The sequence below is a fragment of the Toxoplasma gondii genome, chromosome V (assembly GCF_000006565.2).
Source record: "Toxoplasma gondii ME49 chromosome V, whole genome shotgun sequence".
Lineage (NCBI taxonomy): Eukaryota > Apicomplexa > Conoidasida > Eucoccidiorida > Sarcocystidae > Toxoplasma > Toxoplasma gondii.
Window position 1 is genome coordinate 2,900,636 of NC_031472.1, and position 24,993 is coordinate 2,925,628.

Sequence of the window (24,993 nt, forward strand, 5' to 3'; positions counted from 1 at the left end):
CATGACTCGTTTATTGCAACCCGTTTCCTTCGAAGTCACTCCCTTGTAGCCGGCACTGCTCTCTTATTCACGCGTGATATAGTTCGAAAGCGCTCCTCTCTCCAAATATCATGATGGTGGCATTTCAACGACCATCTACGCGGCGGAAACAGAATCGACGGCACAACAACATTTCAAACTGTCTAGGCGGGACCCAGCCTAGCGGGCGGGCAATGCCTACAGCTACCGCGGCTCTAAGAATGACGCGTGCACCTCCGAACTACACACAAGACCAGGCAGCCATGTGTCATCACCGCAGAGCGAGAGAAATGGTAAACTCTGGGGATTTTGAAGGCGACGAGAGACGTCTAAGTATGATAAAAAACCTTTTTCGGCCGCACTGGTTTCATGTTTCTTTTTCCCTAAGAAAGTCCTCCGGAGACAGGCATTGTCAAGTTGACTCCACTGTCCACCATCGCGGCATTGTCAAGTTGACTCCGCTGTCCACCATCGCAAATAGACGGAACCACATGCATCCCCAGGAAAAGAGAATAACGGGTGTGGAGACTAGTAGACCCACTTTCGTAACCTGACCGCCTTTTCTTGAAGACAGGTTTCTCTTTCTGATTTCCTTGTGACCCCTCAGTTTGGCTCTGAGAGCCCATTTAGATGCCTATTTCCCTCCTGCCCTCGACACCGTCGTCAGGCGAATCCGAATCCTGAGTGAGTTCGAAAACGTCGCCGTTATGCATCGGGTATCTTTCGTCGTTTTGAAAAACATGAGTCGGAGAGCTTGTGACGCTGTATGCCTTGCCTTTCGGCACGTAGTACAGCATCTGTCTCCCATCTAAAGACTCGGCGTCCTGCTGAAAGGCGTAGTCCCTATATGCTGGTTGTCTCACCCAGTCAGACGGGAGGCTTTCCTCTTGGACTCCCTCCGTTTGATACATCTCGTTTTCTTCGTTTCTGTTGCCTGCGAGAACAATGTGTGCTTCGCTTCCCGCACCCTTCTTTCCCGCCTGAAGCGCTCGCAGTTCTTCCGCAGAGACCGGAGGCCCGACATCGTTCGCTTTAATGAAGAATTGGAAGTCTCCACTCGCCACGGAACTCGTTGCCCACCGCGCCAATCCGTTGTCGTCTCCTTCACGTCTCCCTGCGAGTCTGCGTCTCCCTGTCGCCTCTTCTCCAGGCACCTCCCAATCGTTAGGTCGCCACCACCCTGGGGTTTGTGTCGCCTTCGTCACCCTGCTCGCTCTTTGTGGCCATCCCCTGGGACAAATCTCTTGGCGTTTCCTCTGTGGCGGGCGCCGAGAGACACTGGAGGGCGAAGGATACAGGCGGCATCTTTCCGAGTAAGTGGATCGAAAAATCTCCGAGCCGTTCCGGGGCGGCCCCGCGAAAGGCCTGCCTTCCGAAAGAGGCCTCGCCCGTTCCGGTCCCGCCGTCGGAGCGACTTGAGCAGGCGAGATAAACCGGCGCGGATTAGGTCGCCAGCCTCGATCTGCATCTGGCCACGAGGCCGCGGGATCCGTGTCGACGCACTCTTCCGGAGACAGCAGCCGAAAATTTTCGCGTGCATCACGGTACTCGCGAGCAAACACACATCGACCCAGGTTCTCTCCCTCCTCGCGACACTGGTGGCGAGAGCCCGGATCTCGCGGCACTGTTCCTAAGAGGAAGAGACACATACGGCACGAGAGGCGTCGAGCTGCGAACAGAAGGCTTCAGAAACATGCAGGGACTCGAGTCCCTTCAGAAATGTTGAAAAACGTTCAAAAACGCGGGCGGACCGACCCAACTCGTGGGGAAAACGACTGCAGAGTATGAAAAAGGGAAACCGACACGATTCTTGACAGCGTACGGAAACACACAACTGTAATCCTACGCGTCTGAAGAATCTTCAGTACAAAGTGCTGCCTCTTTCAGTTGGCAAAGCTGAGATCTTCACAGGGCAGGTCGCCGCAGGAATCGCCGCGAGACACGGGGTTTTAAGATCTCCGCACTTGTTCACGGACTGTGTATCTGCACTCAGATTTTTCCGAATCCAGTTTTCCGGAAAAAACGCGAATGAAGGACAGTCGTCTAAACCCATTGACCGATTCCGCTGCTACCCACTGCCGACCGCCTTGTTCAGCAGCCGCGTTGTTCTATAGCCCAAGCAGCCGCATGCGCCTTCCTTGCTCAAGGACGGAAGCCCCATCTAGTTAGAACACCCCGCTACTTCTGCCCTCCCAATGCAGAAAAATCATGACGGCAAATAACCTGTCCATGAAGGCGACTTGGGGGATCTCAACAACAAACCTGTTTCGTTTTTCCTTGTTCTGCTCCGCGGAAAATCTAGCATCTGTGTTCTTTCCCGAAGCCGTGAGGTCACACCCCTCCTTCCTCCAGTCTCTTCCGCTAGCTGAGTTGTTTCAACTGACCGTTCCTCGCTCGCGTTGCATGCTTACTGCTTCGAGAAGAAATCGCGCGCTGGGAAAGACACGTTTCTTCTGTCTTGGAGTGCGAGGCAGTCCTGTCGTCGTAGGTGGGCTCTTCTAGGGACCCGAAGGGACCAGCGACTTCCTCGCCTGAGAGGTCCAGGCCATCCATTCCACGTGTGGAGAAGGCCTGACGGAAGCGATAGACGCAGCTCGCGACCGCGCGTCCTCGAGCGTCGTCGCTGGACCAACAAATCACGGCGTCTCGAACGTTCTCCGTGACAGGGTGGCCATTGAGAGTCTCCAGAAGAGGACATGCGAGCATACAGAAGCCCTCGAGCTAACAAAAGAACAGGAAGAAACGCGGGGAGGAAATGGAGAGGAAAAACGACACCAGGCGAGAGAGTCAGACCTACCAGAGGGCTGGTGCATAGTATGGGGGCCAAGGAGCTTTGCCTAGTTACCAGCCTCTAGTGTGATGAACCGTTTCAGCACTCTCGGGGCGTTGGTGGCTTTGCGTCTACCGCGAGGCATGACTCTTCCGAGCACAGAAGGTACGACGTGGACAATACGGGAGAGCGGGGGGGAGGGGGGGCTCGGACCTCGAACAGGCGAGGTGTGGAAGGAGAGAAAAGGAGATACAAAGTCCCATTTCCATGCACACGCAGTTACACTTACAACGATATCCTTCCCACACATGGCCAAAAGCGTAGGCTGGAGGCGAGATCGAGCTCACATGAGGCAGGCGCCGCAATTGGAAGAAGAGTGGAAAAAAAATTTGGAATGGCACCCGAACATCCCATAGACCAGAGCTCTGTAGACGGAGCTGCGGTTCGAAGTACGTTTTTCGAATGCTAAGAAAACGACTCTGCATCCATCTTGAGAGCACGCCGGCGCCCACGTGGTACAACACCCGAAGGACAGACGAAAAAACAAGCCTGTCTCGGCATCGATACATACACTTTCACGAAAGACTTTGAGAAAACAAGATTTTTTCAGACGCACCACGACATTTCCTTGGAGTGGATGACTTTCCACAGGGTTGTCTCGCACGTCCAGCTCCTTCAGTTTCTCCAGCGTGACCAAAGCTGCTAGCCCTCTCAGGTCCCTAAACAACAGACACATTTCAGTTCCCTTTGCTTCCAGATGAGATCGGAGACAGAAACGAGTAGGCTTTTCGGCGACAGAGAGTCACGCTGCCGCGCTCTCGGGGATCGAAGAGAAACGCCAGAGACTTGCAGGAACAAGGTTTCTGACGACCCTCTGGGAAACGGCAAACAGAACAGACGAGACTCTGAAGGCACACGAAACTAGAGAGAGAAACACGGGAGCATACACCGGCGACGGAAGGCGAAAAAGCTGGTTTCGACAACCAGCACATACGACCAGATTTCGCAGGTCCGAAAAAAGCAAAGTGTCATCGTACTTGAACGTTCCATGATACCAGTTTCATTTCTACAGTCACCGACAAATGCCTGCATCCATGCCTACAAATACGTATTTATATATACACGTTCATACAAATATATATATATATGTACTTGTTTATATCTTTATCTCTCTCTGTCTCTACGCATATATATATCCCGATACACGTATCTGTTCATGTCTCTCTCGTCCGGCATTTTCGTCGGCGGGGGGGGGGGCGCCCGCATTGCTCTGTATGAAGCCTGCATAAGTCGTAGCATCTATCCCTTCCGACACAGCCTCACAGTTTCTTGTGAAGTCGCTGACAGCTAGTCTGCAGAAAACGGAATTAAGGACCAGCGCAGGTGACTCACGGAATATCATTTCGAGAGACATCCAGGCGTTCCAGAGTGCGGTGGAGAGGCGTCCGTCCCAGCCCGCTGAAAACAAAGGCAGCGATTCAGAAGTCCGTCGAGAGCAGTCAACGCGACATCGGGGAGGGACACTGGATACGCCTCGAGAACCGAAAGAAATACACCCTTCGTCCTGTTAAATGGGAATCCCCTTTTCCACGCAGTAGCCGAAAACCAATACCGACTTCGTCCGCCGAGCTCTGCCCACACAGACATATCGGTGAGGTGTCAATAGCGACGAAGCCTAACATACCAACATGCTGGTCTATCACACATGCGCACACCGCCGACCTTTATGCTAGACAGGCTTCTTTGTAAATTTCTTCTGGGAAGTATATTTTATACCGCGCGTTGGACGACGGGCTTATATCTATTCAAGGTCTTTGCCTCCCGGATCCGTCTCTTGAGAAGACTCGGTGCGTAAATCACTACGTACTTCCACAGAGAATGTCGAGGTGTATCTGCAGACGTCCACAAGGACGCGAGACACCCTGAGGTTCGAGGACCTCTCGCTCTTACTTGATGTCTCTCAAACGATTTTGGTAGAGAGAGAGCTCGCGCAACTCGAACTGCGTTTCGAAGTTTATGACTTGCGCCAGAATGTTCTCACTGACGTCTAGGCGGGCAAGACACGGGAAGGTTAAGAGCTTCCCGTCCAGTTGCCGAAGCAGATTTCCACGGAGAATGAGCTCTTCGACCGACTCCAGTCCAAGTTCCGCAATCTCCCCGAGCGACACAGACAACTGAATGACAGTGGCGACAAGGGAAGGAATGCGCAGGCCACAGACGGCAATTCACATTCACGATCTTCAGATTCGACAGCCCACCTCGAACGCACTCTTCATAATCCAACATACGACAAGGCCTACAAACACACATGGTTCTCCATACCAAATTATCGACAACGGCATGCATCCACATGCGCACACATGCTCACCTCACACATGTAGAGTATGCACTTAAATACATACACATGTACACCTTGTAGACATATAGTATGCTTATATATATATATATACATATAGTTATATATATATATATATAGTATAAACCTATATATATATATATATATTTATATATACCACATGATGCATGAATTCTGAGACAGAGTAGAAAAACTGCATTCAGGCCTTCTAATTAGAAGAGGAGACTCACTGACAAACATTTCCGACACACGACGAGTTGGCGAAGACATTAAAACGAGGAGATGAAACAAACACTGCATGCACCAACTGCTAGGCCACCCAAGTTGCCTCGCAAGTTCCCGCGAGAAAGGAGCCCGCGTCCGCGTCTATAGTGTTTATAAAACGAACCTCCTCTACGAAGATGTGCGTTTCACTTTTGGAAAACCTAAAAAAACTCGGGAGAGTTTTTGCACGGATGAGACAGAGACCACTGGCCTCACGCCACCAAAGTCGCTTCCACTCTTCATTCCATATGCATGGCCCTATCTGAGCCAAGGATCAATTTCTGCCTATTTGTATCCCTACCCACATATGCACCTGCATGTATGTACTCTTACATATACCGATATATACATATTTATACCTACATATACCTATATATACACATCTATATCTATAGATAGTATATATATATATATATATATATCAGCATGAATGCGGGAGACTAGCACGCGGTCAGACTTACTTTTCGGATGTTGTTTTGAGAAAGATCGAGGACCTTGACTCCTTTTATTTTCTTTGGAACGGCGGCGAGAAGAAGCCCCGTGAGTTTCTCTCTTGTTAGCACAGGCCCTAAGTCAATGCATGCAGCCTCGAAAATACCGGTACTTCCCCAGCGTGGGTGGCTGGAAGCTGACACGGTTCGCCCGCCATGTTCCCGTCGAGGAACGGGATTCTTTTGCTTTGAATCCATAAGTGAAATCACGAGAAAACTCCGAGGAAAGTACCCCGAGTTTACAAGTACAGACAGCTTCCTTCAGCTGTACAAATAAGTGAGAACACCGTTAAAAAGGACAGGGAGACAGGGTAGCAAATCCGAAATCCGGAAGCTCAGATTTCCGTCTTTCAACTCTTCGTGTACTACTACCGCCTTCGGAGAAAAAACGGAACTCTTTGAGCGTTCCAATCGTCCTTTTCCAGTACATGCAGGGCTATTCACACCCTGGTTGAATACTCCCAGGATAGATCCGACAATGACATGACTGAAAAGTACAGATGAGGTTTGAATCTTGCCCACTGAAGGAACATCTCTGAATATGCGAAAAGAACTCGAGATAGAACACTCCGCAGCAGACATTTAGTATGAATGCGGTGTAAAGCTCGACCTTGTGCCTTGAATGACGGATCGGAAGAGAGCGGATCCAAAGGCTCGACGGAAATTTAGACGAAGAAACCGCTTTTGCCAGATACGCTCGGCAAGAAAATGTTTACCTGTCAGCCCGTTCACACGAGCGTCGGCAACGCGCAAGGGTCTCGAAAAGTGGCTTGTCCATGGGGCTAGCAGGGATCGGTGGGGAATTTTGCGAACTCAGCCTCTTGAAAACACGCCTTTTTGATGGAAAACAGAAAACCTCCATCTATAAGGATTACTTGCAAAAGTGTAATGCTTTGACTGCGAAGAATGACCTTTTGGTTCCCGCAAGCAACGACAAGAGTTGCTGAAGGCGTACAACACCTTCCACGACGACGGAAAAAGACCCTCGAGGCGAGACGATTTCCCGCGGTATGACAAGAAAGAAAGGTCCAAGAACGTTCGAGACAAGCACGAAAGCGGAAAAATTTAGTTTCCTGCAAGATCCATAAGCTGAGTCAAGAACCTGTGTCCTGCCATATGCAGACACGGTGAGTCCCAGTCATCGTGTTTTGCCTCTCAGACACCCCGGGCAGAAACAGGAGTTCTTTTTTGAACAGTCGAGGCCGTCGACTTCTTTCGTTTTCTATACTATTAAAGAACTATTTCAACGGATCCTCTTTCTAGTGGAGGCGACTTGCTGGTGGAGAACAAGGGGCCAGATGGGATGTCTCGATGTGGCGCGTGCCGGCCGCCTAGATGCATTCTTCCGCGCATGTGCTCTTTCTGCCAAGACTAAACCGTATTCGCTTCCAATTCCCCATTCGTGTTTTCTATAGAAGATTCTTTCCTCTCCTAAAATCCACATTAACCGACATCGCTTGTTTCTGTGTACGAGGAAGCATGCTTCCGTTTGTGGCGGCAACCCAGTACCTTGTCCGTGGGAGACATGCGAAAAATTATCGTCTGCTGGCTGTTTAGTCGTTTTCTTCGTTTCCTCCAAGCTGGAAAGGCTGTTCTTCCCTGTTTTTCAGATGTTTTAGAACGGACACCGCCCCCTGGTGGAGCTCTTTTTCGCCACACAACCCACGTTGGAGAAAGCAATCACTGTGCGTGCGAAGGTATTTTCCTCGTAACCACGACGAGCGTGAAACTGCACGGCTGCGTTGCTGAAACGGCTACAAAGTAGAACGCGAAAAAACTGCATCGTCGGGCCACACAGAGACTCAGCAAACGATCCGTTAACCTTTCCTGTTCATTACGTACTCAGGGCGTGCAATATCCAGATAACCACCGAAGCTTGACTCCGTGGTAAACAGTATAAAATGGGATTCCTGGGTCAGTTGCAACTGCTGAGAGAAATGAACCGCCAAAACCCTCACCAGCCCTACTCGTAGCGTGGGTGCTTCGAGATCAGACTAACGGGGTCCTTAAGGGGGATTTGTTGAGGCAGTTATCGTGCAATCAGGACTCAGGCCGGCGAACAGCGATCAAGGTTGAAGGGGACGAGTTTCAGTGTCCGTGAATGAACCGTGAGCACATTCACATCATAGGGGAATAGGCTACTGTGAGAGAAGATGTGACCATCTGAGGAAAAAGTTGTTTTAAGAGCAGATGTGATAGTCAGATAAGCCGTAAGTGGTAACTGAGGGAGACGCACGCTGATTCCTCGGGAAAGCGGCCACAAGATACATATGAAAAATGTGGTACGATTCATCTACAACACATCATACCTCGTAATCAGCCTCTATCTGAAACCACTACACGCCACTTGCTGAAAACGTGTCAAGTAAGTGTTGTGGATGATTGAGATGGACAGACAATTTCTTTGCATGCTCAGGAACAATAGGAAAAAACCGGTTCTTTGCCTCGTTAGGCCGTTGTTTCACGCGGTGGACTCTCAGGTGCGACGTAGTAATACGCACCTATTTGACGTTTCATCGTTCTGCAGAAAAGCTTCTTGTCCACATCTCGGGACACTGTCGGACCGAGCGTTCCGCGTGACTGCACGAAAGGCAGAGACAACAAGTGCCAGCAATATGAGAATACCTGTGTTCTGCAATTTCCTAAACAGGGCAATCGCGATGTGGCCGCCAACTGAGTGCGGTTGTATTGCTAGGCTTTCTTTTACAAAACACGGACCTTGAAGCCTACGCCTGTTGCATCTTCTGGTAAGGAGAATCGGTTGATCTCTGCAAACAGCAAAGAGTGTCACACACTTCTTTGTCGAGGTAGAAGAAACTCGAGTTCGAATCAACGCTGCAGCTTTTAAAATAAGCATATGGAACATAAACAACGTGCTCGAGTATTCGAATACGTTATTTTTGCGTGATTCCATGCTTTTGAGAGATTCACAGAGAAGGAATCTTGCACTCTTGGCCTGAAGTACTACGCGGTGGAAATTCAGGAAAACGCCCGCCAACAAGTTCACAGGAGTAGGGACTACACATGTCTCAGGCGCAAGATTGAAACAAACGGGAGTATTAGTTTTTTTCCTGCAGAACGGAAGGCTACCCTTCAGCAGCTGTTGCGCAGGAATTGCGTGCTGGCCTGCTCCCGCGAGCATGTTGAAATAAACGGCGAGGTCTCGGTCTGTAAAGATTCCCAGGTCATCGATGTCAGCCTCTGGCCCCTCGTCTCGTGCTGTACTCGCTTCATACGAGTCGTTTTCCTCTTGTTTCCTTCGAGTTTCCTCTGCCTGCATCTCTTGTTGTCTGTGGATCTCCTTCAACTGCTGCAAGATATATTCTCTGGCGTTCTCCGGCTTGTCATAGTATAACCGCGACAGTAGGTTCTGACGAGCGCACGCGCATATCTCTTGCATGCATCCATTGATATAATCTTGTACGTGAACCTATTTACCACTACATTCATGTGCGTGCACGAACAGCGTTGATCCATGCATTCGCGCAGCAGCTGAGATGTAGACCGGAATTCAGGGATCTAGGAGAGAACATCGTGACAGTTACATCACCACCAGAGTAACGAAAGTGTACTTTCCGCTCCTCGGAACAAAGACTGTGAGAGCATGTGGAGATATTTATTTGTTAGCGGCGGGATCGGCGAAATCTCGAAGAAGGATTTTGTCCACGTATTCACCAAATTATAGCTGCCTACATGAAAAACATCTGCATCTGTACAACGGGTACAGACACATGCGATACATCCCCTGCACAGGGGGTATGATTCAAAAACTGCATTCGAATAGACTTGAAACAGTTTGATGATTACATCTGAGGTTGTCGTAGTTCCCTGCGTCCGTGCACACTTCATAAGCCGTGACCAACTAACATTTCCCCTTTCCCCACCTGAGAAATCCATTCAAACCTGATCTGCTGAGTCACAGCCCTACCTTGAAGAGGCGATGTATACAGTGTTCCTGAAGATACTGGAGCGCGGCGTGTCTCGTATTATCTGTTGCCCCCAAACGTTCTGATTTTACTTCTTGTCGCAAAATTGGGGGAGGAGCTACACGCACGGCGAAGTCAGAGAGAGTTGCTTGTGATCTGCTCTACCCGGTCGAGCTTTCATCCTCCCATGATTTCTTGGGTGTGGTTCGACGTACACACAGAAGCATTACGTAGCTCTCTTTCACTGGCTACAGGGTATTCTACATCAAGAAACATCTACAAAAACCTACGTCCTACGTAGAACTCACAACGAAAACGAGACTTTCTCTTACCGAAACATGCACTGTCTAAAGAAGACGTCACACTAGCAGAATCCCCCTTTACTCAGTCTGATAAGCAGTTGTTGCCAAATAGGAGACTAAAGCCACGCAGCAGGAAAGCACAAGCGTGCAAAAGAGGAGCCCAGGTTACCCTGGCTATCACTGTTCTACTGACACGCGATGTTCTAAAGATTCTATTTTTACAATAATTATCGTCTTCACGATGCTTTGCTCACACAATAGAACCTGGATCCGATAAACAAAGACCTTGAAGATATAGACCAACAATCCAACTCGTAGTATTCACCCCTAGAACAAGGTCGTTTATATGAACCTATGAATCTCGGTCAGGCATCTCGCTTGAGACACACGACCCACCTTTGTAATACATCACCACACACACAATTGAGACTCTCTTCCTAAGTGAAAGTTCAAGAGCAAACGAACACAAATGGAGTCACCTTTCCCCTCCGATTTTCCTTAGAAAACAAGCATGCTCGTTTCTCTTTTCCAGCTCGCCTGGAATCCAGATCATGGTGTCACAAGAAGCAGGGCACTATCCAGCTTCAGAGCATTGCACAAACAGTGATCTTTCAGTTCTTGTTTTCTTTCGAACCTGCGGCCACTTGAGACCTTAAAGTCTGTCGAGCTTTCCAGCCTCGATACAGCGCCTGCAGAAGGATTGCCAGTCTCTCGAGGTTTTCCTCGTCGATTTCGTTTTGGACGCATGCCTCTTCTTCTATTTGAGGCGAAAAGCCTTTCATCACCTTGCCCGCCTTCACCATTTTGACAGAGAAATACAGGAAGGCTCTCCACCTGCTTCTTTCTATCCAGAAGAAACGTTGGCGAACAAGGAAGGCGTGATCAGTGACAGGCAGGCATATCTGTCCTGTGCATGAAAAGAAGCATCTTCACACCGGTCTTCACTTCTTCCGGCTCCTGAGAATTGTTTCTCTCTCGAGTTTATCGCATCCCCCTTGCTCTTCGATTACTCCCCGTTCAACCGCCGGTCTTCTCGCAAGGCTTTCACCTTTTCTATCCTGCAACCTTGTTTGATCTTGACTACATTAGCGACAGCAGCACCCTGCTGTGCAGCCTGTGTTTGCAGCCGTCCAATGACAACGTAAACTGTCAGCAAGGCGGTTTAGAAATTTGTGCGACTTGTGCCGGGGCGTCTTCCTGGCAACCCGTGCTCCTTTGGTTCGATATCGACACGCCCAGAGAGTCGCATGCATCGAAAAGTTGTGCTTGATTAAGGGCACAAAGAGTTCCGTCGAAGCAGAACATCCAGATCGTGCTTTTGAAGCGAAGCGTTCTCTCCGCTAAGCACTCTTTTTTCCACGTGGACCACGCGTGTACCCCGGGCTGATCGGAAAGACCACAGAGAAGTAAAAGAGAACGACCACTGTACCACCGACGATCTTTCAAGCGCGTGAAAGGAATACGACTCGTGAATTGTGCCCTGCAGTGGCGTTCGCAATAAGAGGCATGTTCTTCTGTTTGAACAGGGCGGTAAAAAACACCCGCACATCGGTGGCTACATAAAGAGCCGTAAAACGTCTGCAGAAGGGTCCTGTTCCTTGACCCAAAACTTTTCACTACTCTTTCATCGTTGTTTCACCACACGCATGACCTGTGTGTGTAGCAAAAAGCCGAGGAATCACGTATGATGTTGAAGGAAGGAGGTTTGGGCTGAATGTAACGCTCAGAAACTCGTTTGTCTTCATAGTTATACATGTCCGAGGAAGAACGCAGTGGCTATGCCAAGTATATGTGCGGCCAAATAAGAAATCAACGCTGTCGTCACAACTGTTGAAGTCAGAAATGCCCGTTCTTGTCTGTGAATCTGCAGTGTCAAAGCAAGTCTCGTGAAGCACCGTTTCTTTTCGAGTTGCCTTGAGAAACAAAGAGAGCACGCGGACAAATGCGCATTGTTGGAAAAGTTGCCGCTCCTGCCTCACTCAGAAACGAAACGCGCAAGTGTACGGAACAGCGTGTTGTAGCATGCATCCTGCTAAATTCACGTCATGTTGCTGCTTTTATAACTACATTTTGAACGCGGTTCTCGGCTTGACTTTCTGCTCAACTGTCCAATGTAAGTCTCGGATACGCCACAATCGAGATAGAGCTTTTGCGCGTTCGTCAGAGAGAAGAAAAATGCAGGAATGCCTCGTCTCGCTGGTTAGTTCCATTCTCGGAAGATCAGGTTCCGAGCAGAGAAAAGTACCGTCGAGGTTCATCAGAAATGACTTGCAGTCAGGTAACTTGACAGAAACGGAGATATCACCACCTCAATCTGCACTTCTCGTTTGCCACTGGGGTTCTGTTTTTCGTATCGCCTCTCGCCATCGGCCTGTCAGGCTGTCTCTGCCCTTCTTTCTTCGTTGCCTCTTGAGTCGATCTTCTCTGCGCCTCCCTCTCCAGTGGCCGTCTTTCTCCTCCTGCTCACTCTACATTCGTTCGCGGCTTCTCACTTTTCTGTGTCGACTTTGTAGGTCTGAAAGTCCCTCTCTGCTTGCGGAACTGCGCGATTATCCACTTCGCTTCTATTCGCACTGAAGGACTGCCGTTGAGAGCCTTTTTCTCGTCTCTTCTTCCATTTCCGCTCACTCGAGCCGACAGACTGGCATGCACTTTCTGTCTGTTAAGAAGCCAGCGATCAGTTTGCGCGACGCGGCCCGAGAGGCTCTGCTCTGGCAGCGCGCGCCGAAGACGTAGCGTCCCCCTGCCTTGCTCAGCGACTCTTCATCTGAGGCATTTTCTCCCGCTATGCATGCGAGTGATGCCAGTGAGTCCTATTTCATACCTAGAACGTGATGTGGAGCAGAAATGCAGACTGTCAGTGAGTTGATTGATGCGGTAGGAAACGCGAACGCCTCTGACGCAAAAAAGATTGATGTTTTCGTTTGCCAAACCTCGAAACGTTCTTGGTTTCTCACGGATGCAACACCGAGATGGCACGACAGAACGACTCTTATCGGTCGGCTTCTCTTTTGGACGGTAGGGTGGGCGCCCTTTCCTCGAATACGATTTTGGAGACAGGTTCCTCGTCTTCGTCTTTCGCGGAACGCGCGCAGAGAGCCGAGCCAGCCAGGCCTTCTCTCAGTTTCTTTGCGCGAGGAAACAGAAAAAAAGAGGAGACAAACGGACGGAAATCCTTGATGCTGCACAGAGGACCCTTCTCACACAGGGGATTCGTGACGGTGAGTCTCTACAAGAAATGAGGAAACATGTGCAAAGAACTCGGGAAGCTATACGTGAGAGAGTCGTCTGGCCACCGAGATCCAGGCGCCCTCTTCAGCATTTCACTTCGCCGCAATCGACAATCTGGACGTCTTGCTGCGAAAAAAAAGACACAAAAGAAAGGACGGCTCGAATTTCCGACAGCAGCACGCAGTTCCTCTCTCTCCAACTTTTCCAAACTGTCTCGCTGGCTTCTTCCCCCTCGCATGCCTCGAGTTTACAAAGTTCATGTTCTTGAGAAACCACTCGCCCGGCTTCCGTCTCGCGCATCTCGCGCCAGTTAAACGCATGCAAAGACCTACAACGCACCCTGCACCTGACGGCCTATCGCTGCTTCGCGGCCTCCTCTCTCATGACTTCTTACAACACCCTCGCAATCCAATCCCCCCCCCCCCTCCTACGCCTGCTTTCTCCTCTCTCTGTGAACGCACCGCTCTCGTTCACTTTTTCATATTTCTTACACCATGCATGCATATATACACACGAATATACATTAGCACACACATATATATACACACATATAAATATATAAATATATATAGATATATATACCTAGTCACCACGGATTCTGTTTTGTCTCTGTGGTTCCTCCTTGCTCGTGTTCGACGACACAGCGTTTTGTCGACTCTGTTTTGGAAGGAGACTTTTCCTTGCTTGTCATTTCCTCTTTTTACCTTCGGCCGATCGTTGCTCTTGTCGGTCTCCACGTCTTCCACTTCGTCGAGGACGTCCTGTCCCTCAACAACTTCGCCAAAGACAACATGTTTGCTGAAAAAGATGCATACACCGACACAAAAGGCGCCTCCCCTCTGCAAACGCTGGAAGTTCACCTTGCCCTCACTCGCGTTCCCCACCCAGACGCTCCGTTTATGCAAGTCCACTCTGTCTCGACGCTTAACAGTCTACTTGGATACACCTGCTCACGTACAAGCGCATACAACTACACCGCGCCCCCCAGAGACGAACGCCTTGCAGGAGACTTTCTTCACCCCTCCAGCGCCGCCAACAAGTGCAGGCCTTGCTTCATCGCCGCGACACCGAAGTTCCTTTTCTCCCCTCAACCAAAGCGCCGTTCTTGCCACAAAGGTTCCACCCTGTTCCCGCGCATGCAGAGGCTTTTTTTTCGAAGAATAACTGCATTTACGCATTGCTGTGTGTACCCGTCGAGATGCGGCGCAGGTCCGAAGGTGATGAAGAACTGCGACGAGTTCGTGTTCGGGCCGCAGTTCGCCATGGACAGCTGGCCTCTGCCTGTGTGCTGGTCGACGAATTTCTCGTCTGTCACAAAAACAAAGAAGCACGATCCTCAAGGAACTCTGAAAGGTTGCCATTGGCCTCTCCACCGCCTCTTGTCTCTTCAGGCTCTGTCCATTGCCCTTTCCCCCTAATCAGGACAAGAGAAAACATGATTTCTTCTCGCCCGCGGCTCCCCGCTACTTCGTCTCTGTCGTGGAAAAGAGTCCACACAACAGAACTCCGATTTCTCAAGTGACGCAGCTCTCACGGCATTGCGACAATAAAAATAAGTAACTGTCGCCGCCTCTACATTGCACTGATGGTTCGTCTTGGTGATGACTCTCGTCTTGCTTCTTCCGATCTCCTCACCGTTGAACTGAGGGCCGTAGATCGACTCTCCACCAGTGCCGTCGCCATTTGTGAAGTCTCCACCTTGCATCATGAATCCGGGGATGACTCGGTGGAAAAGCGAATTCTTAAAGCACAAAGGCTTGCCCTTCTTTCCTTCACCCTTCTCTCCTGCACAGAACGCAGACGCCTTTTGTGTCAAATGTTCTACACTCTCAAGGACGCCTGCCCACTCAAACCTACCATCAAACTCGCATCTACTCTTGATCAACTCACCAATGCACCCACCAATACATATATATATATATAATAATATATATATATATATACATGAATAGGCATACACTTACGCAGACAAAAACAACAGATTTACACATAGATACACACATGCACATAGATGTGGACAAGCACATATATATATATATATATATATATATATACGTGTAGACACAAGACTGGACGCGTAGCGAATTTGATGTAGATGTAGATTTGTGGCAGCTTTCGCAGTTTTCATTGAGTTCTGCTTCACCCCTGTGGAAGAGAAAAAGAGCGCAAAAACGCGCCGAGAGCCTTTTTATGAAAGCACATCCTGTACCTGTGCACAGTGCGCGGAAGTTCTCGGCTGTCTTCGGGACAGTGTCGTTGTACAGGGCGAAGACGACTCGCTTTGCTGTCCACCACCACGCAAAAAGAAGAGAAATCTTGGAAAAACTGTCTTGCAATACTCAGTCTCCACTTTTTCGGACAGACGCACAAATCCCTCTCCTACGATGACGAAATCGACAACGCTGAATCTCTGTGTGTCTGTATGTTCGCCGTTCATCTCCACATGTGTACAATGCTTGTCGCTGAAGGGAGAGTGCAGTGAGCATGAGATCTTTCTCCCCTTGTACGCACAGAGGTGGGTCGCATTGACTACAGGCACTCCACTCAGTTCCCCAAACTTCACAGAACACAAGTACATATATCCAACAAGGCCTGCTTAGAACGCGTCGCTTTCTGCTTTCTTGTTTCAACGCAGAAAGTTGACGAAAACGTCTACTGCCTTCTCGCGGACTGCCCACATATCCCCATTCGCAGATATACGTTTATATATATATATATGAATATGTATATATATATACATACATATGTAAAGGCATAGTCTTACATTCGTATCTACACATTGTTGTAACATATATACATGAGGCTATGCATTGAGGAGACTTATTCTCCACGATTCTGTGTCGACATATGCGTCGCCGTTTACAGGTGAAGAAGCGGATTTGAATCTCTAACGTTTTGCGTGGTGTGAGCTCGAGGCACGAGCGCAGCGCTGGCCAAATGTTTCTTTGCAAGGCTCGACGCGTTGCTTTTCGCAAGCAGCCTTTGGGAGAGAGAACCGCTTACGCGCATTGTCGCCGACTTTGATGTCCATGTACACCTTGGGGCATTTGGATACGTTGCGGACTCCTTGTTTCTCTGCACGCACGCTCACCACAGAACTCGAGGCTGCGAGGAGAACGCGAAGACGAAAAGGGAGACAAAACGGAAACGAGAGGAAAACACTCCGGAAGGCTTCGCGCTTCTGAGAGAGATGGAGGTCCTCGAACTTGCTCGCGGGTGTCAGAGTACGATGTTTGTGATTTTCTGGAGCACCACCCCGAGAAGAACAGACGAAGGGAACGAGGCGCACAACAGCGGCAACGGCGCGGAAAAACAAGAATGCAGCAGAACGCAGGAACGACTGGAAACTCGGGGGACAGAGGAGCAGGTGCAGCACCCACACGAAGACAGCAGAGCGGACTTGCCTGTGTACAGATCAACTTTCTTGAAGATGTTTCCGAAAGCCGATTTCTCCTTAGCGCGGACCTCCTCGATCTTCTTCTTGCACTGAAGACCGACAGGCAAAAGACGCACACACACAAACCGTGCAGGACGTTAGGAAAGTCTGTCGAGCACGAAAAGTCGCCTTCGGCTTCTGAAAAACACACACATCAGCTGTGCCACCGGGCTGCCGAACGATGGGAAGAAATAGGAGAGACAAGACGACTCTTGATGGTTTCGTCTCTCCAAATCCTGTCTGGAGTTCCTCAAAAAAAACGCATGCAGCAACTCAGACACACCTCCGGTTCTCTTTCTCCTCGCTGCCTCTCCCATGCAGTTCCGTCTCTCGCCTTCGCCTTTCTCAGGGTATCTCGCACCCGTGCCTTGACCCTGCCCTTTCCTCTCGCTGTATCTCCCCCGCCGTTCCCCTGCCTCCTTCCCTACACATCTCCTACTCCTTTTCCTTTCCTCTTTTCTCTCCTCTCTGTCCTTTTCTTCTCCGCTTCTCACCTTCTCCAGTTCTCGTCGAATTTCCACGTTTTTCGGATCCAGTTTCGCCGCCTGCACAAAGTCATGACGAGCCTCATCCAGCTGGCCTACAGCCATGCGAGCAACCCCGCGCCGGTACCAGCCTTTGCTGCTTTCCTGAAGACACAGACATAAAAAAAGAGTTAAAAAAGCATCTCTATCTCTGTCCGTTCGTGAAGAACCTGCTTTTCCACGGAAAAGGATGCCCACACCTTCTCCAACGAATACACGCACGGTCGCAGGAGAGTGCCAAGAGAAAGAAAAAAAGGCGAGTTGAGCCTTCTTTCCGCGTTCTCCAGAAACCTTCGAGGCAACGCTTTGGTATCTCAACACAAACGCGTTTTCCTCGCCTTTTTCAGGAACTGCCAACCTTCTTGTCCTTCTGACATTTACACCGATGAATATGCACAGAGGTGCACTACTCTCTGTGTACCAACCTACCTCTGTGTCTCGAACTGGGTGGGGAACTCTCTACCTGCCTCTCTCGATCTCTGTACCTCTGCTGTTTCGTTCTCTAGACCCCTCTACCTGTCTGTCTTTCGGTTTCTAGTATCTCTTCATCTCAGGGTCTCCCCCTGTCTGACTGATCTTTAAATACGATGATCGAAAAGGCTCGCCAGTCAGACTTTAAGCGCCTGTTCTTCCCTTAAAACAGTCACAGAGTCGAGCCTTCCTCGAGTCACTCAAAGCCGCTTTATCTCTGTACGAGAGAGAGAAGAGAGAAAGCGAGAGAAATGTTGCCAACTTTTTCTTGTTTCCCGACTCACCGGGTCCATCTCAAGCGCCTTCGTCGTTTGCTCGATGGCTTCAGAGAACTCGCCCAGGCGGTTGCAGCACCTGCATGCCCACGACCCGACGCAGTGACGCAGAGAGACAAAACACTCAAAACTGCGACTGAGAAAGAAATTCCTCCTAGACAGGAATGACACGCTACCCTCTCGAGATGCGTGAAGAAAGAGAAACGAAAAAAACCCCGCTCTCCTGTACGTACATATCTATACATATTCATATGTATAAATACATACACAAACCTTGATATTCGTACATATCTATATCTATATCTATATCTATATCTATATATATATAGATAGATAAATGTATATATATTTGCGTGTGCATGCGGAAATAAAGAAGCACAAGGCGAGGAAAGGTCGACACAGTTGTGTCTTGTAGATCCACGCGTACATTTGGTCGTTTTACACTTCATATTGGGTTTCTGGGATTTGCGTCAGAGCTTCAGAAACGGAGAACGCGAGGACTCTGCTCAACGCGTACGTCCAGTCTTTGCCACCCGCTTGGCAAGCAGGAAAAAGGCCCGACCTCATGACTTCTCACTTTCTTTGGAAAGACATTTTTCCTTTTCCCCTTCGAAACCTGTCTGCGTTCGGGCGCTCACGTGGCGAGGTTCAGGCGGAGAGGCAACTCCAAACGTTTCTGCTGCTCGCGCTCTTCGTCGGTCCAATTTTCCGTGAAGGAGAAAAAGTCGAGACCCTCACGGTAGGCCGCCGCTGCCTCTGCGTAGCCGCCTTTCTTGAAAGCCTCGTTTCCCCTCTCCTTCTCCGCATTCGCACCCTCGAGTTTCTCCCCCACATTCATCTCCCATTTGTCCTTCGGCTTCGGGTGGCTGTCCAGCAGCTCCACGTCGAACTGCAAACACAACACATACAAATAAATTTATACATATACATATATATATATATATATAAAATCTTTGTATACATCTAGATAGACGAATATGAATGCATACGTATGTGCATGTAAATATATATATATATATATATATATGTATGTATGTATGCAATCGTACATTCGTATACGTAAAGCACAGGACTTGGAGTTTCGTATTTTTCTGAGGAAGAAATCTCGTCTTCAAAAAGTACCTTCAGGACAGAGTTGGGAGGGATGACTGGCGGAGACCCCGAGGCGCCGTAGCCATAGTCCGGCTGGATGGTCTGAGAGACAACGGAAAAAGGCAGAGAGAATGCATGCATAGATTTACTTTCTCCAGAGCAGCAGAGGCTTCCCTAGTGAAAGAGTGAAAAGAAACTCGCAAAAGACTCGCGCTTCTCTCCCTACCTTGGACGACCTGTACATGAGAGAAGAAAGGGAAGTCACGCGCATGCCCACGTGGAACACTCAACGTCTAAAAGTGAGCCACATGGGGAATTATTAAGTCCAGATATATATGTATGTAATTTTACATAAATTTATATACATTGTTACGGTATATATAATACATATATATATATATATATATATAGATAGATACGGATGCACATACATATGCACACAGGTATATATATATATATATATATATATATATGGTTCTGAGGGCATGCATTCGCTCTCCTTTTCCATTTTCTCTGTGTCGTCTCTTTTCTCACCAGCATGGCGCGTTCGCCTCTCTTCATCTTCATCACTCCCAAATCCCAGCCACGGATCACCTGGCCCTCGCCGATGATGAATTTGAAAGGACTGTCTCGGTCTCCTGTCAAAAGAAGGAAAAGCAATTACAGAACTTCGAAGGACTCCCTTTCTGTCTGGAAAGAAGGTGTGAGTGCAAAAGGTTCCAAGCGATCCCTGCGTTTTTTCTCAGCCGGCTGCTGTCTCCCCACCGGAGAGAAGAGGAACACAGAAACGAGACACAGAGATGGAGACGTCGAAATTGCGTCGCTGCAGCGGAGAAGACCTCACACGTGGAGCCGGAGGAGACTTCATAGAAGCCTGAGAAAAAGAGTTGCTTCGACTTTTCCAAAACTCACTCGAGGAGTCAAACTTTGTGCCATCGAGCAAAGTTCCTGTGTAGTGGACGACGACCTCTTCGCCGGGCTGCGGTCTGAGCAAAGATAAGAAAAGGGAAAACGGAGAGACAGCTGCAGCGCGAAAGAGAGACAATGCAAGAGGAAAGGAATGCAGAGAAAGAGAAAGATCAAGATAAAGAGGGAATCGGTGAAAAAGATGAAGGTAGAACACATAGAGAGAAAGACGGAAAACCATGCACACAGCTATTATATAAATATGTATATCCTACTTTATTTATATATGTATATATATATATATATATGTGGCAGCACATATACATATAGACACATATATATATATATATGTATATTATATGTATATCTTTGTGTGCTTGCCCGTTTTTGCTTGGATGGGCGAAAGGTGCGTTTTGGGTGTCTGGGTGAGTTTGTTTGTGCCTTACTGGGGGCCATCTCCCTCTTTAAGGATTTTTTTGAAGACGCCTTTGTCTCCTGAAGAGATCTCTTCTCCGGCGTCGACGATGCTCGCGGGATCTACGTCGACTTTGTCAGAGCCGCTGCCGCAGCAGGAGTGGCTGTGAGCATGGCTGCTCGCTTCCTCACACGTTCCCCCCATGGCGACTGTGACGAGTCTTCAAGTTCCTGCTCTTGGTGTGGACGACGCACAGGCGTCTTTGGCTGCGGAGCGCGGGGGAATTGGAGGGGAAAATGGACGGGAAAATGGAGGGGGAAATGGAGGGTAAGTGCGTGGCGCCGGATTTCGTGAGGCATGCACGGAGTAGTTGGGGAACGAGGGGAGAGAGAGAGACGAGCGTTGGAGGGAGGCGGGAGGGAAACGCGATGCAAAAGAAGACGCAGTGGACGGAGGGAGTGCTCCTGTCCGGGGAGAGCGGACGAAGGGCTTGAGGGAATGCAGAGATACACGAAAGAAAACGAAATCTGAGTGGTTTGGTGGGAAGCACCTCAAGCGGAAACGACCTACACGTAAAACGCGACACACGCGACGGTGCAACTTTACTCATTTTCAAGTTTCTCTGTTCGCGCTCTGCCGCCGCGCACCCTCTCCGTCCACCACTCGCAAGTCGCTCGGAACTCCGGAACATCAAGAACAACACCCTTTGCCCGGGAATTCGCGGCGTTTAAATGGTTCTGTCTGCACATCATTGTCCAAGCCTGCTGTGCTAGCACAGTTGATCTTGGTTCTCCGACGCACCGATATTTACACAGTTCTTTTTCAGCCCTGCACTGTTCAAAGTAGTGAGTTCTAGGTTGCAGCTGCTCTCGGGAAACCGACACACAAAGGCGTTCAAGAACTGAGCGCGAGCAAACGGCCCAGGGAAAACTGGAGAGACACGGCCGTCAATCCCCGGAAGAAGAGAGGCGCTTTCTGTTGACGCAAAGGAGATGCACCTGACTGGCGGGCTTGTTCAGTGTCAAGAGAATTTGAGTTCGTTGAGGAACGCACAAGAACGACCAAGTGCAAGTTGAGCAGCACACAGGGTCAGCATGCCGTTCTCCGGTAGTTGTGCGTCACTGAAGCTGTTTCGAGGAAAAGAAACGGGGTGGGAGTGTTGGCATGAAGTGTGCGGAAGACGAACTCCGCACAGAGTTCTCTCGACTATGCGTTCACACCCCTTTTGAATGTTTTCTGACAGCTTAAACAGCTTCCTGCGCGTGGACATGTGACCCGAGCCGGCAGATAGGACATGCGTACACTCCTGTTTTCGCACGTTGGCGAGTTGACACTGACAAACAGAAAGCGCAACTCTGATGCAAGGACTCGCAGGGTTGTGGTGGGGGCGCGGAAATCCTCTCAGTGTTTCTGCGAGAGTCGTGGAGAGGCTCTTGGGAAAAAGGAATAGCCGTGGGGTGAAGTGTAACAGCGACTGTCTGTCGAACTAACGGGTGTCAGAGCAAGTCGGCGACGAAATCACCAGTATTCCCAGACGACACACACGAGCCGGCTTCTCCTTGGGAAATCGAACATGAAGGGATAGATCTGTGCAGTTCCTTTACTCGAGTGGAGAGGACCGGTGGTGAATTTTCTTCCGTTGTCCTCCAGTTTTGGAGCCTCAAAAGGGAAATGAGACATTCGTACTCGCGCAACACCCTTTTTACAGGATCCATGTGCTGTCGTCCTGCGGAGCTGTGGATAGTGAAGACGTCCATCGTATACGCACCGCTAGAAAGGAGTGTCCAACAGTATCGCTTACAATGGGAAAGGCTTTATTTGTACACTTCGCTCTGCGCTGCCGTGTGCCAACGTTGACAGCCGTAGGAGGGGCTGCGAAGCGCATGTTGCTTGCATCTGCCACAGAAAAGAAGGAACCACGCATTCTTTTCCGTTTCGTGGTGTCACGCAGCAAAGACGAAGAAACCCTGATGAAATGTCGAGAAATACTTCCAAATGAGAGGTGCATCCGTGGATTTGCCCGTTCCAGCACGGGATCTAGAATCCACGGTGCCGTTTGTCTGTGCAGAAATAACAAGCACAGTCACATTTTTACCGTGGAAAAACGAGACAAAGTTCCCGCGGGCACGCGCTCTGTTCAGTTTTCGAAGAGAACTCCTGATAAAACTGTCACGAGACTCTCGCGTCCTGGACATTTTGAGACTTCGAGTGTTGGCAGAAGCGGAGATCGGAAATGTGCAGAACAAGAAACAGACGTTGTGTTTCTCTCCCTTTTGGAGCAATATGGAACACCACGTGGATCGCTTCTCCGCTCTCGTTGTACGTTGTCTCTCACACTGTCGCAGATTTAATTCGAGCTGCCTACAAACCAATACCAGAGACTTCACACAGCAAGCACCCTCGGCCCAAATGACCTACTTCTCGTTTTGTAGGGAAAATGCACTCCAATAGTAGCCAGTTCACATAAAAATCCCAAAGACAACTCCCATACGTAAAAGTCAGTACGAAGCCGAAACAAGACAGTTGATTTGGGGGGGGGGGGGGGAGGCGCGAAGAAACGGTGTGTTGACTGTGTTCCTCCACAAACTGCCAGGTTTTCTTCTCGCTCGTAAAGTCAGGCTTTCTCAGAATAGAAGAGTGCGACTTCGAGTGCAGACGGAGTTTTCGGAGAGCGGAAACGGTGTGTAAACACTGAACAGGTACGGATAGCGCATTTTATCCATTCCGCGATTCCAGACTTCACGTTTTCCTTCGCGTTCAGAGGTCATGAATCCACACAGATCTTCGCCCTGCTAGACAAGAACCCAAACCCGGAGAAGAAGCTTCTCCTCAATAAGGTGAAGAGACTCTAAAAATTGCGTGGTTAGGGAGCTGCTGCAGGAATACGAGAGATCCACCCGCACGAGTTTTGTACCCGAAAAAAATTTTAAGATTCTTTTGAGCATACTGCCTCGGCCTCAGCTCAGCTCTCATTCTTGGGGCAAGTATTCGCGGAAAACCCAACATTTTTCTCTTTTGACTTCCTAACTTTCTAGATATGTGTGGCCCCTCACCCCACGTTCGTCGAACGCGCTCCCTTTCTCTACACGCTCTGATTCTCTTCCTTTCTTCAGCATAAAGGTTCTCACTCGAAAGCTCTTCTTTGCGTGGTGGTTTCCCTTCACAAGGGTCCCCGACTTTTTCTTCTGCCTCGAAAAAGGCACACGGACGCCTTCTTCGGCCTTTGTCGGCACACAGAGATCTGAGTCCGCGTCCGTTTGAACATGTGCGTCAGCGTCAGCGTAGCTAAGGGCATCAGAAAGAAAGCCGTACTTTCCGACGCACAACGAGAAAGCTGAATATGAAGGACAGCGCCCTGAGTCAAGCAAAGTTGTGGACGATACGTGGAAACGCAGCATTGTTGCCTCGCGGGAATGACATTGGAGGCACATGTTCGCGCTGGGTGTGCTCGCCACGAAGGCAGTAGTCTTTTGTGCCGTCAAAAAGGTATATCCTATCGATTAAGATTTTGCTTGTCTCGCGAAGAGAAACGCCCAAGGTAGTCTCTGTTTCTCCGATGAACACATTCTTTACTGCACTCTAGAACGTGTAGCGAGAAAGGCCGCAGGAAGCGCTCTGACCTCAGATTTTCTTGGTGAAACGTTGGAAGGAGAGCGACGCCGAACCCGTCAAGAAAGCTTTCCGCCTTCTCGAACTCCCCGTCTCATTCCAAATTACCGATCTGCAAATGTACCTGGGTCAGTTTGACCAGCGTTCGAAGATCAGGTTTTTCGCCGAGCTTATTGTCTTGGCCAGTAGGAAGCGGCCACTCGAGAGCTCCTTTCGTTTCTTCCGTTTTTCTTCGCCGGCGAAACACTTGCTCGTCGTGTTGTCTGTTTTCCACTTTCGCTTTTTGATTTTGCTGCACTGCAACTTCGTCTAAAAGCGGGGCCGAGAAGTTGCCTAGAGCACCCGACGGGATAGAAGTCAAGAGGCAAAGCTGCGAGAAAACGCTTTCGCCAGTCACTGTAGGAGGCCAGAAGTCTTTTCTTTCGCGAAGTCAGAAGACACACCAACCGGAAACGCCGAGTGAGTTTCGCTTTTGAAGACTACGCCTCGTTACACCATGAAAGAAAACCTAAACGAGAACGCCAGACACATGGCCGTACATATACCCAGACGTAGAGTAACATACATACGTACACATAAATATGTATGCATGCCTATATGGACAAAGCGGAGGAAGCGTATATGCTGAAGGTTGTGTTTTTCGTGAGAAGCGGTTGGTGCGCGAAGTTCCTGATTGGGTTCGTCCGAAAGATTTCAAGATCTCCCTCGAGGCTTTGCAGATGCGCGCGCTGACCACCGCTTCCCTGTTTCCTCCCAGGAAGATCTAACTGGATCTCTCCCTTGTCGCCCTGCCCTGCTGCTGTTGCTTTTGTCCTATTTCGTCTTATTAGTCAGTGTCTTGCCTGCTGGCCTGCGGTAGAATCTTTTCCTTTCTCTTCTGTAATCTTGAGTGCGACGGAGTGTAAGC

General features: G+C 49.5%; 3 protein-coding genes across 3 annotated transcripts; 1 reads left to right on the plus strand and 2 right to left on the minus strand.

The window, feature by feature from the left end:
- Nucleotides 1–372: 372 nt before the first annotated feature.
- TGME49_283860 (leucine rich repeat-containing protein) lies at nt 373–6,097 on the minus strand (the record flags this gene model as incomplete). The annotated part of the gene is made up of 6 exons (XM_002369094.1): nt 373–1,648; nt 2,430–2,739; nt 3,405–3,507; nt 4,181–4,246; nt 4,739–4,962; nt 5,870–6,097. 6 exons carry the CDS (start codon nt 6,095–6,097, stop codon nt 645–647), a joined length of 1,935 nt encoding a protein of 644 aa, XP_002369135.1. The 3' UTR covers nt 373–644.
- A 6,052-nt stretch (nt 6,098–12,149) lies between these two features.
- Nucleotides 12,150–12,996, plus strand: TGME49_283855 (hypothetical protein; the record flags this gene model as incomplete). Its single annotated transcript, XM_018781914.1, has 2 exons — nt 12,150–12,240; nt 12,641–12,996. 2 exons carry the CDS (start codon nt 12,150–12,152, stop codon nt 12,994–12,996), a joined length of 447 nt encoding a protein of 148 aa, XP_018637739.1.
- Nucleotides 12,997–13,025: 29 nt separating this feature from the next.
- Nucleotides 13,026–21,006, minus strand: TGME49_283850 (peptidyl-prolyl cis-trans isomerase). The gene is made up of 14 exons (XM_018781913.1): nt 20,509–21,006; nt 20,069–20,142; nt 19,691–19,794; nt 19,187–19,258; nt 18,703–18,953; nt 18,074–18,143; nt 17,289–17,423; nt 16,763–16,844; nt 16,362–16,433; nt 15,568–15,642; nt 14,994–15,143; nt 14,549–14,666; nt 14,063–14,156; nt 13,026–13,484 (listed from the first exon to the last, which is right to left on the minus strand). The coding sequence occupies exons 1-14, from the start codon at nt 20,679–20,681 to the stop codon at nt 13,443–13,445; spliced, it is 1,512 nt and encodes a 503-aa protein (XP_018637740.1). The 5' UTR covers nt 20,682–21,006; the 3' UTR covers nt 13,026–13,442.
- Nucleotides 21,007–24,993: the final 3,987 nt, after the last annotated feature.